Below are 13203 nucleotides of genomic sequence, written 5' to 3'. Positions count from 1 at the left end.
AGTTCTGTCTCTCAGACTGGCTACAGTATGTGCTCATGTGGTACACAGATTAGTCCTGTCAATTTAAAGTGGTTGTAAACCCTTACAACACACTTTGACCTACAGGTAAGCCTAGATTAAGGCTTACCTGTAGGTTCAAGAAATATCTCCTAAACCTACACGGTTTAGGAGATATTTGCCGAAAGAAAGGCACCGCCGTCTACGGCGCATGCGCCGTAGACAGCGACGCGCAGGCGCACTGAGCACGCCATGGTCAACGGCGATATGCCGCGAGTGGCGGCTCCCGTGCGCATGCGCGGGAGTGATGTCATCGCGGTTATGCCAAATGACAGCTGCGGAGCGGCGAGACCCACCGAGAAGATGGACGCTCGGAACTACAGGGGACAGCGGTGACTTCGCTGGCTCCTGTGTCAGGTAAGTGACACATAATGGTCTACTATGCGATGCGATGCGATGCACAGTAGTCCATTATGCTTTACCTTTGCAGGGAATGAAAGAGGGATTAAACTCATTAGGGTTTACTTCCTCTTTAAGAAGGTGCTCCTAACGACAATTCATTATGTGTATAAAAGACACTTGTCCACAGAATCTCTTCCTTCCATTCAAACACTATCATGGGAAAGACTAAAGAGCTGTCAAAGGATGTCAAGGACAAGATTGTAGACCTGCACAAGGCTGGAATGGGCTACAAGACCATCAGCAAGAAGCTTGGTGAGAAGGAGACAAAATGTTGGAGTGATTATTCGCAAACAAAAGGAATACAAAATAACCATCAGTCTTCGGTCTGGTGCTCCATGCAAGATTTCGCCTCATGGGGTGAGGATGATCATGAGAAAAGTGAGGGATCAGCCCAGAACTACACAGGAGGTGTCTTGTGAATGATCTCTAGGCAGTTGGGTCCACAGTCAAACAATCGATAACACAATACACTGTAATAGGTTGAAATCCTGCAGCATCCACAAGGTCCCCCTCCTCAAGAAGACACATGTACAGGCCCATCTGAAGTTTGCCAATGAACATCTAAATGATTCAGAGAAGGACTGGGAGAAAGTGCTGTGGTCAGATGAGATCAAAATTGAGCTCTTTGGCATTAACTTGACTCACTGTGTTTGGAGGAAGAAAAATGCTGACTATGATCCTAAGAACACCATCAAGCATGGAGGTGGAAACATTATGCTTTGGGGCCGCTTCCCTGCTAAAAGTACAAGCCGACTTTATCACATTGAGAAGACAACGGACAGGGCCATGTATTGTAAAATCATGAACGAGAACCATGAAGGGTCTTCCAGCATGACAATGACCCAAAAACATACCAACAAGGCAACAAAGGAGTGGCTCAAGAAGCAGAACATTAAGGTCATGGAGTGGCCTAGCCAGTCTCTAGACCTTAATCCTATAGAGAATTTATAGAAGGAGCTGAAACTTCAAGTTGCCAAACAGGCAAGAAACCTTGAAGATCTGTAAAGAAGAATGGACCAAAATCCCTGAGATGTGTGCAAACCTGGTGACCAACTACAGTGCCTTAAATGTATTCATACCCCTTGAAATGTTCCACATTTTGTCATGTTATGACCAAAAACATAAATGCAATATTGGCATTTTATGTGATAGACCAACAAAGTGGAACACAATTGTGAAGTGGAAAGAAAATTATAAATGGTTTTAATTTTTTTTTTTTTACAAATAAAGTGAAAAGTGTGGCGTGAATTTGTATTCAGCCCCTTTTACACTGATACCCCTAACTAAAATGTAGTAGAACCAACTGCCTTCAGAAGTCACCCAATTAGTAGTCAATATGTGTGTCATTTAATCTCAGTATAAATACGGAGGTTTCTTAGAGAACCTTAGTGAACAAACCGTATCATGAAGGCCACGGAACACATCAGACAAGGTCATGAATAAAGTTGTGGAAAAGTTTAAAGCAGGGTTGGGTCAGAGGAGACCAAAATTGAACTTTTTGGCCTAAAAGCAAAAGCTTATGTGTGGTGGAAAACGGACACTGCACATAACCCTTAACACACAATCCCCACCGTGAAACATGGTGGTGGCGGCAACATCATGTTGTGGGGATGCTTTTCTTCAGAAGGCACAGGGAAGCTGGTCGAAGTTGATGGGAAAATGGATGCAGCCAAATACAGGGCAATCTAATGTCACGTACACACGACTGGGCTTTTCGACGGACTAGGTCTGATGGTCTATCGACGGACTTTCAGCGGATTTCCGACAGACTTTCCGAATGAATGGACTTGGCCACACACAATCACACCAAAGTCCGACGGATTTGAACGTGATGACGTATGACCGGACTAGAATAAGGAAGTTCATAGCCAGTAGTCAATAGCTACCCTAGCATCGGTTTTTGTTCATCGGACTAGCATACACACAAGCGGATTTCTCGATAAAAACTGGGTCTAGCAGGGTTCCAGCGAAAAAAAATTGAAACATGTTCTATTTCTAAAATCCATCAGATTTTTGGACAACAAAGGTCCGATGTAGCCCACACACGGTCGAATTAATACGTCGGACCTCTGCTGTCGAAAAGTCCGGTCGTGTGTACGTGGCATTAGAAGTCTGCAAAAGATTTGAGTCTTTCAGCAGGACAACAAACCTAAACATACAGCCAGAGCTACAATGGAATGGTTTAGATCAAAGCATATCCACGTGTTAGAATGTCCAGACCTAAATATAATTAAAGCGGAGGTCCACCCTAAAATGGACCTCCGCTCATCGGAATCCCCCCCCCTCCGGCGCCACAATTGGCACCTTTCAGGGGGGAGGGGGGGTGCAGTTACCTGGATAATCCAGGTAACTGCACCCACTTCCGGGATAGCTGTCTGCGGAAAGGGGCGTAGATTACGCCCCTTTCCGCAACTGCCCGCCCCTTTGCGCAAGTGCCCCGCTGCCTGCTGGGAAACACACAGTTCCCAGAGGCAGCGGGGACCGTCCGGATTGCGCCGCGCGGCTCGCGCATGCGCAGTAGGGAACCGGGAAATGAAGCCGAAAGGCTCCATTTCCTGATTCCCATACCCAAGATGGCGGCGGCAGGACCCGACAGACGACCTAGCGATCGGCTTCGGGTGCCGACATCGCGGGCGCGCTGGACAGGTAAGTGTCACTATTTTAAAAGTCAGCAGCTGCAGTATTTGTAGCTGCTGGCTTTAAAAAAAAAAAAATCGCGGAGTCCCGGTGGACTCCCGCTTTAAGAATCTGTGGCAAGACTTGAAAATTGCTGTTCACAGACGCTCTCCATCCAATCTGACAGAGCTTGAGATATTTTGTAAAGAACAATGAGCAAAAATGTCACTCTAGTGAAAAGCTGACAGAGATACCCCCAAAAAGACTTGTAGCTGTAATTGCAGTGAAAGGGGGTACAAAGTATTGACTCCGGGGGACTGAATACAAATGCACGCCACACTTTTCAGATATTTGTAAAAGATTAGAAAACAATTTATCATTTTCCTTCCACTTCACAATTATGTGTCACTTTGTGTCGGTCTATCACATAAAATACATTTACGTTTTTGGTTGTAACATGATAAAATGTGGATAATGGCAAGGGGTATGAATACTTTTTCAAGGCACTGTACAAGAAACATCTTACCTCTGTGTTTGCCAACAAGGATTTCTCCACCAAGTACTAAGTCATGTTTTGCTTGGGGATCAAATACTTATTTTACTCACTAAACTGCAACTCAATTTAAAACATTTGTATTATGTGTTTTTTCTGGATTTTTGGTCTCATTTAAAATACACCTATGACAACAATTCTAGACTCTCGATTTTTTTTGTAAGTGAAGTGACTTACAAAATCTTCTGGGGATCAAATAATTATTTTCCATACTGTACAAGTTAAAAATCCACAGAGAATACGGAAAGGTAATGCCGTCTTTTAGACACAACGGACACTCAACAAAACTATTTAATATACTGTAATGTGACAGAAAGAAATTAGCATTCACGTGGCTCATGTTAGCGGCCAACATGTTCAGGGGAGCAAATCTATCCTTAACTACATGCAAACCGTTGTGGACAGCGTCAGCCTGTCATTGCTATGTACAGTACAGGCTTCCTTGTCTGCGGCTGATCTGAAATGCTTAATCATACCAGCCGCAGAAATATGCTGATCTAGGTGGTGTACGGCGCTAATCGGCCAATCGCATGAGCTCATTAACTACATAAAAATAAGAGATAACTAGCATTGCTCTAGGCCAGTCTTCAAACTGTGGATCAGCGGCCAGATGCTGCCCTTTGCCTGCTTTTATCCGGGCCTCGGGACATTATTGACCCCACTGTCAGCAACAGTGGGGCATAGTTCCTTACACAAGTGGGGCACTAGTCCTCTCACTTCACGTTGAATGGGCACCATTCCTGCCACCGACAGTGATGGGGCACCATTCCTGCCACCGACAGTGATGGGGCACCATTCCTGCCACCAACAGTGATGGGGCACCATTCCTTCCACCGACTTTCATGAGGCACTATTCCTCCCACTGACTTTCATGGGGCACTATTCCTCCCACTGACTTTCATGGGGCACTATTCCTCCCACTGACTTTCATGGGGCACTATTCCTCCCACTGACTTTCATGGGGCACTATTCCTCCCACTGACTTTCATGGGGCACTATTCCTCCCACTGACTTTCATGGGGCACTATTCCTCCCACTGACTTTCATGGGGCACTATTCCTCCCACTGACTTTCATGGGGCACTATTCCTCCCACTGACTTTCATGGGGCACTATTCCTCCCACTGACTTTCATGGGGCACTATTCCTCCCACTGACTTTCATGAGGCACTATTCCTCCCACTGACTTTCATGGGGCACTATTCCTCCCACTGACTTTCATGGGGCACTATTCCTCCCACTGATATTCATGGGGCACTATTCCTCCCACTGACTTTCATGGGGCACTATTCCTCCCACTGACTTTCATGGGGCACTATTCCTCCCACTGATATTCATGGGGCACTATTCTTCCCACTGATATTCATGGGGGCACTATTCCTCCCACTGATATTCATGGGGGCACTATTCCTCCCAATGATATTCATGGGGGCACTATTCCTCCCAATGATATTCATGGGGCACTATTCCTCCCACTGATATTCATGGGGGCACTATTCCTCCCCACTGATATTCATGGGGGCACTATTCCTCCCACTGATATTCATGGGGGCACTATTCCTCCCCACTGATATTCATGGGGGCACTATTCCTCCCACTGATATTCATGGGGGCACTATTCCTCCCCACTGATATTCATGGGGGCACTATTCCTCCCCACTGATATTCATGGGGGCACTATTCCTCCCACTGATATTCATGGGGGCACTATTCCTCCCCACTGATATTCATGGGGGCACTATTCCTCCCACTGATATTCATGGGGGCACTATTCCTCCCACTGATATTCATGGGGGCACTATTCCTCCCACTGATATTAACGATGGGGGACTATTCCCCCTTTTGATACCAATGATGGGGCACTATTTCTCCCACTGACACCAATGATAGGGCATTATTCCTCCCACTGACTTGATACCAATGATGGGCCACTATTATTCCCCTGAATACCAATGATGGGGTATTGTTTACTCCCACTGACGCCAGGACATTTTCTTCTCCCACTGGCCACAGTCCGGACCCCCTAAAATCTGAAGGGCAGTAAACTGGCCCTTTGATTAGAAAGTTTGCAGACCCTTGCTCTAGGTTATTAACCAGTTTCAAGTAGCACTGTATTAAAAATCATTTCCAGGCAACACATGAAAACATTCAGTGAGATAGTAAAGCTATGCAGTAAAATACTGATAAAGTGATAACATTGAAAGGTTCACTTAAATCGTAAAGCAGAAATTAATGCAGTTCTGCATTCATTAATACATCAATAAATGATTATTTTTAAAATCCTGCCACTATTCCTCCCAATGATATTCATGGGGGCACTATTCCTCCCAATGATATTCATGGGGCACTATTCCTCCCACTGATATTCATGGGGGCACTATTCCTCCCCACTGATATTCATGGGGGCACTATTCCTCCCACTGATATTCATGGGGGCACTATTCCTCCCCACTGATATTCATGGGGGCACTATTCCTCCCACTGATATTCATGGGGGCACTATTCCTCCCCACTGATATTCATGGGGGCACTATTCCTCCCCACTGATATTCATGGGGGCACTATTCCTCCCACTGATATTCATGGGGGCACTATTCCTCCCCACTGATATTCATGGGGGCACTATTCCTCCCACTGATATTCATGGGGGCACTATTCCTCCCACTGATATTCATGGGGGCACTATTCCTCCCACTGATATTAACGATGGGGGACTATTCCCCCTTTTGATACCAATGATGGGGCACTATTTCTCCCACTGACACCAATGATAGGGCATTATTCCTCCCACTGACTTGATACCAATGATGGGCCACTATTATTCCCCTGAATACCAATGATGGGGTATTGTTTACTCCCACTGACGCCAGGACATTTTCTTCTCCCACTGGCCACAGTCCGGACCCCCTAAAATCTGAAGGGCAGTAAACTGGCCCTTTGATTAGAAAGTTTGCAGACCCTTGCTCTAGGTTATTAACCAGTTTCAAGTAGCACTGTATTAAAAATCATTTCCAGGCAACACATGAAAACATTCAGTGAGATAGTAAAGCTATGCAGTAAAATACTGATAAAGTGATAACATTGAAAGGTTCACTTAAATCGTAAAGCAGAAATTAATGCAGTTCTGCATTCATTAATACATCAATAAATGATTATTTTTAAAATCAGTTGGCCTTATGATACAAACAATACATAAGTCCGGTGCTACCAAGTAATCAATCCAATCCAATAAAAAAAAAAGTCCATAAATTATTGTGCACATATAAAGTCCAAAAAGAATCCAAGTGCCAAGGATTTTCCCCAACACCACAGAAGACGAGATTGTCAAATGCACCAATTCTTCATTTATCCACCTTAAACTCCACCATGTGTGCTTATAAATTGCGCACTCATCAAAAGGTATTGATCCCTGATTAAGGAAGGTCAAAGGCGCTTAAGCTCCAATAGGTTTGCAACCCACTTTCTCCACACTCGGCCACAAACCGAGAAGAATGCCAAATATTTGTTAAGTAAAGCCCTTTGCCATTAAACATAAGTACAGCTCACTCACATGTAATGGTGCCTTTAGACCGGCACCAGTGCAAACAGCTTCGTATTTGGAAGACTGCCCACGCTTCCATGGGTCACTGGAAATTAGGACCGGATGTGACTTCATGTATTACCCGGAAAATAGGGCAACATGCCCTTCAACGCGTTTCACCAAGATGGCGTCTTCAGGAAGCAGATTGAACACAATCATATTGCATAATGATTTAATTATATTTGGCATTCTCCTCAGTTTGTGGAGTATGGAGAAAGTAGGAATCGTTGTTGGAAAGTGAATGAAGATCTTCCGATGCGCTCTGGTTGTAAATCTATTGTGGCTTAAGCGCCTTTGACCTTCTTTAATTGGGGGTCAATACCTGTGGTGAGTGCGTGCAGTTTAAGGAGTTTAACCTCTTGCCGACTGGCCGCAGTACATATACTGTGGCAGGTCGCCTCTACTGCGCGAAACATACCTGTACGTCATTTCGTGTACTAGCCAGCGGGGGGGGGGGGGGGGGCGTGCGCTGACTGGCCGGAGGGGGAGCCCAGCACTCCCCAGAGAGCCAGGACGGCGGTCTGCCAATGTAAGTAAGGCAGACCATTGTCCTGTCAGGGATGTACATGGAGATCTTGTGTTCATCCCAAGCAGGAACACAGATCTCAGTGTTCATCCAGCGAGTTCACCCCCCACACAGTTAGAAAGCATCCCCTAGAGACACACCTAACCCTTTAATCACCCCCTGGGATTAACCCCTTCCCTGCCAGTGCCATTAGTACAGTAACATTGCATATTTGTAGCACTGATCACTGTATTGGGGTCTCTGGTTCCTAAAAAAAAGTGTCAGTTAGGTGTCCGATTTATCCGCCGCAGTCCTGCTAAAAATCGCTGATTGCCACCATTACTAGGTAAATAAATAAAAATACCATAAAAATATCCTACGGTTTGTAGACTTCATAACTTTTCGTCAAACCACTCAATACCCTTAGTGGGATTTTTTTTTTTTTTACCAAAAATATGTAGCAGAATATATATTGGCCTAAACTGATGAAGAAATTAATTTTTTTAAACTTTTTTATTGGGCATGTTTCATAGCAGAAAGTAAAAAATATTGGGATTTCTTTTTTCACAAGTCTTTTTTTTGTTTATAGCGCAAAAAATAAAAAATAAAAATCGCAGAGGTGATCAAACATCGCCAAAAGAAAGGTCTATTTGTGGGCAAAAAATTACATTAATTTTGTTTGGGTACAGCGTCGCACGACCTCGCAATTGTCAGTTAAAATAATGCAGTGCCATATTGCAAAATATGGCCTGGTCACGAAGGGGGTAAAACCCTGCGGGGTTGAAGTGGTTGAGGTGGAAGAGTGAAGAAGTTCATTTGATTTTCTAATTTTATGTGGTGTTGGGAAAAATCCTTGGCTCTTGGATTCTTTTTGGTCTTTATATGTGCACACTCATTTATGGACTTTTTATTTTATTTTATTTTTTTAATTGTATTGGGTTAATCGATTACTTAGTAGTGCCTTAGTAGGAACTTTATTTATTGATATATTGTTTGTATCATAGTAGTATTCACTTAAAGGGGCAGCTGCACATTACTGGTGATATTTCAAAAGTATAACGGAGACAGATATGATGGCCCACTCTAATGGTATATTTAAAATTGAATCGGTTGGCCTTAATTGTAGACCTCTATGATGAAGCCCAACCTTGTGGGCGAAACGCAACAGGGAGTAGGACTCTATTCATGTTGCCCAGAAAAAGTAACCAGTGTTTGAACTCATGAGATCATCAGTCTGCAGCTTATTCTCCCATCTCTAATCACACAGGCACAAAACCTGTAATGCCCTGCACACACGGTCTGACATTTCCGACAACAAAAACTGTTTTTTTTCCCCGACGGATTTCGTCCTAAACTGATCACTGTATTGTTGTCACTGGTTCGAAAAAAAAAAAAGTGTCAGTTTGGTGTCCGATTCATCCGCCGCAGTCCTGCTAAAAATCGCTGAATGCCACCATTACTAGGCAAATAAATAAAAATGCCATAAAAATATCCCATGGTTTGTAGATGTGATAACTTTTTCTCAAACCACTCAATACCCGGGATTGGGATTTATTTTTTTTTTTTACCAAAAATATGTAGCAGAATACATATTGGCCTAAACCAATAAGGTAATTATTATTTTTTTACTTTTTTTTTATTTATTGGGCATCTTTCATAGCAGAAAGTAAAAAATATTGGGATTTATTTTTTTTTTTTTCACAATTTTCGCTCTTTTTTTGTTTATAGCGTAAAAAATAAATGGTACACGCGGTTGGACAAAGTCGTCGGAAAATCCGATCGTTCGGAAACGTGATGACGTTCCTTCGTTACGACGCGACTGCGCTGAGGCTAGTAGCTTTGGTCTCGTAATTTGATCTGAGCATGCGTGGCACTTTGTCCGATCGGAAATTCTCTACAAACGATCGGGAAAAAGTCCGAGTGGATTTTTTTTTTTTTGTCAGAAAATTTGAGATCCTGCTCACATAGAGCCCACACATGATCGGATTTTCCGACAATATAATCCGATCGGACATAATCAGAAGATATTCCTGCGCCAAGATGGGAAGGGATATTATATTAATGGAATAGGGTACTGCTGCACTCACTGGGGGGGGGGAAATGTCTGAACCCGGGGAGAGAGATTGATACAAGGATAGTGGTGCGCTGTACTAAAAGGTATATAGATACACAATAGTTGTGTACCATTAGACATGTAGAGATAAAATTACAGTGAAGCCAACGAAAGTGGCCAAGGCAAATGGAATATAAAGTCCAAAGTGTGTATACAGGTAAGTAGATAGCAGCTAATAGCACATCTGTATATATCAAATATATAACAAAGTTAAATATAATGTAGTAGTTATCATATGGTCTCTTGGGTCAGTAAAGTGACATACACAGCAATACATATAAAATTATTATTTTATTTATGTCACTTTACTGACCCAAGAGACCATATGATAACTACTACATTATATTTTACTTTGTTATATATTTGATATATACAGATGTGCTATTAGCTGCTATCTACTTACCTTTATACATAATCCGATCGGACCTTTTCTGTCAGAATTTCCGACTGTGTGTACGGGGCATAAGTGTTACTTCACTGCAACAGAGAAAAAGCAGCCCTTGTGGGTCAGGGAGGCGTGTCAGAGCTGTGTAAATATCAGGACTGGATGGACCGAATCATCATCATCGGATGGTACAGAATACATTGCTTAGCTTTTAAAAAAATTTTTTATCTCTTTGTCTGAAGCTTTAACTTGCTCAATGTAATTTCCTGCTGAAACCGCTAAGCCCTTGTACACACGGTCGGACATTCTGACAACCAAATCCATGGATTTTGTCCGAAACTGTTGCATACACACGGTCGGACAAAGTTATCAGAAAAATCCGATTGTACATAACGTGATGACGTTATTTCGTTACAACGGGACTACGTTCAGGCTAGTAGCCAATAGCTTTGGTGTAGGAATTTGATCTGAGCATGCGTGGCACTTTGTACGTCGGAGTAGGCTACACATGATCGGAGTATGTCCGATAGGAGCATTTTGTCGAAAAATTTTATAGACAAGTTGGAAAACTTGGTCTGCCGGATACTCCAACGGAAACAGTCCGATGGAGACCACACACTGTCGGATTATCTGACAAAACGCTCCGATCGGACACATTCTGTCGGAATCTCTGACCGTGTGTACAAGGGCTAAAGCTCCATACAGGGCCAGTAGGATGTACTTCTTGAAGTCTGCTGCATGCAACTTCCCTTTTCGCTCACTAATTACATTTAAACTTACAAGATAGATATTATGTTTGGTGATCAACTTTTTTTTTTTTTTACACTTCAGTATCTGAAAGGAAGCAATTTGCCCTGAATGGGAGTTCCAGCATTGCCAAAGTATCAACAGAAGTCTTACCTCCAATAATTCAAAATAGTGCAAACAGTGGTAAACAGGAACCAGCATGAGACGAGGGAGGATGTATCTCACTGCTTCTTTAAAGCCGTCAGATATTGACTGAGAGGAGACGACACAAATTAGAGAACATGACATTCTGCGGAATTAGAAGCTCTAACATGCAAGACCTACATACAATGTTTACATATTTACTACACAGCCTACTGACTCCACGATTAAAAAGGGACATGGGGGGGGTTGATTCACTAAAAGGCAAATCCACTTTGCACTGCAAGTGCACTTGGAAGTGCAGTCGCTGTAAATCTAAGGGAAAGATCTGAAACGAGGGGAAGCTCTGCTGATTCTATCATCCAATCACATACAAGCAAAAATGCCTTTTTTTTTTAAATATTCCTTGCATGTCCTCCTCGGATCTACGACGACTGCACTTCCAAGTGCACTCGTAGTGCAAAGTGGATTTCCCTATAGTAAATAAACCCCGTGGTCACCTTGCTCATGCAGGAGAAAGCAACAGTGTCTCTAAAAAGCTGCTCCCCCCCCCCGATAACACTATACTCACCATACCTGCGCTCCCTCGCAGCTCCTCTGCAGTCATCAATGACATGGACTGTGCTTGTAAACTGCAGGAGCTGTGATGTCATTCCTTAGTTCCCAGGCCTAGCGACTGGCTGCTAGGCCTGGCGACTTCATGGGGAGCAGGCCACCTGCTTAGTATTCGCGTCAACTGCAGAGGAGCACTGGTAAGGTGGGGGGGTAAGAGGGTCAGGGGACGCCCTTTGCAGAAACACTGTTACTATGCCCTACATAGGCAATGAGACAGTGGGGCCAATTTACTAAAACTGGTTCACATGAGTGGATCTGGTGCAGCTGTGCATAGTAACCAATCGGCTTCTAGATTGTCTTGTCAAAGCTTATTTGCACAATCTGAAAATAGAAGTTGCGCAGCTTCTGTGTGCTCCGGTTTTAGTACATTTTTCCTGTGTCTCTTTAAACTATTAGAGAGTAAACAGCATAAGGGAGAAGAACTATTGTCTATGCTGTCCATCTTATTCAATCAACTATGCCTTGACATGGTTTCAGCTAATTCAGACCATGTTGCAGTACATAAAAAGGAGAAGTTTGGGATTTTTAAAAAATGTTTTATTTATTAGAAATAATACTTACGTAGGTAGATGCAGCATCTGTCCTCTGGCTGCTCTAAGGCCCCCCTTTCACACGGGGACCTGATCGGACCCTTCAATCTCCCCTATGGAGTGACGGATGTCAGCGGTGACATGTCTAGTGACATCCGCCACTATCTGATCCGGTCTGCAAAATCCAGATGGATGGTGGTCTTATTTTCCATCTGTCTGGCGAATCGAAAACATATATGTGGTCCGTTTTCACCCAATTTCCCCATAGAGGAGAGTGCGACTATGTTCGTCTCCGCTCTGCACAGTGAGTGGAGACGGACCTGTCATCTGACTGCTTGGCAGGGATCAGCGGAGTAGGTTCTGGGTGAATACCGACCGTATAGTCACGGCCTTTCCCCAGCCTGGACCGGTGTCCTATCAGATACTGTCCCCCATCACATAGTGTCCACTTGCGCAGTATGGGGGACAAGGAGAAGCTGAACATCTCTGAAGATAAACTGCGCCTGCGCACTGTGTCAAGGTTCAAGCCCCACCATCCAAGCGGACATAGAGTTAGAATATAGAAGAGCCGAGCGAAGCAAGGCCGTGCCCGAAGCGAGCCCGCGAGGGGCCCCTGTTACTACGAGCAACCCTAAGTCCACTTGGATGGTGGGGCTTCAACCTGGACTCAGTGCGCAGGCGCCGTTCTTCTTCGGAGATGTTCGGCCTCTCCTTGTCCCCCCCGTACTGCACAAGCGCTGCGCCTTTGCAGAACGTCCCGGACACTATGCGATAGGCGGACACTTTGTGTCAGAACACCGGCTCTGTGACGTTAGCCGACAGGCCCGCCGTTTGCTGAAAACGGGTCACAGGAATGCAGAACAAACCACATTCCTGTGATCCATAAGAGAAGTACAGCCAAAGTTTGTTCTTTTTTAAAAAGGTATGTGAACCCTAAATAATAAACTTCTATCTGCTCCC

At 44.1% G+C, this 13203-nt stretch overlaps 1 protein-coding gene across 1 annotated transcript in view; it reads right to left on the bottom strand.

The window, feature by feature from the left end:
• SOS2 (SOS Ras/Rho guanine nucleotide exchange factor 2) overlaps nt 1-13203 on the bottom strand; it is a 187243-nt gene that overhangs the window by 56281 nt on the left and 117759 nt on the right. The window contains exon 8 of the mRNA XM_077467601.1: nt 11111-11209. Within this exon, the coding sequence (XP_077323727.1) occupies nt 11111-11209 (99 nt within the window). The remainder of the gene's footprint in view (nt 1-11110; nt 11210-13203) is intronic.

The sequence above is a fragment of the Lithobates pipiens genome, unplaced genomic scaffold (genome assembly GCF_037356315.1).
Source record: "Lithobates pipiens isolate NorthernLeopardFrog02 unplaced genomic scaffold, aLitPip1_a1.2 Scaffold_57, whole genome shotgun sequence".
NCBI lineage: Eukaryota > Metazoa > Chordata > Amphibia > Anura > Ranidae > Lithobates > Lithobates pipiens.
The sequence above is the reverse complement of the archived record's forward strand: the minus strand, read 5'-3'. Positions and strand labels throughout refer to the sequence as shown.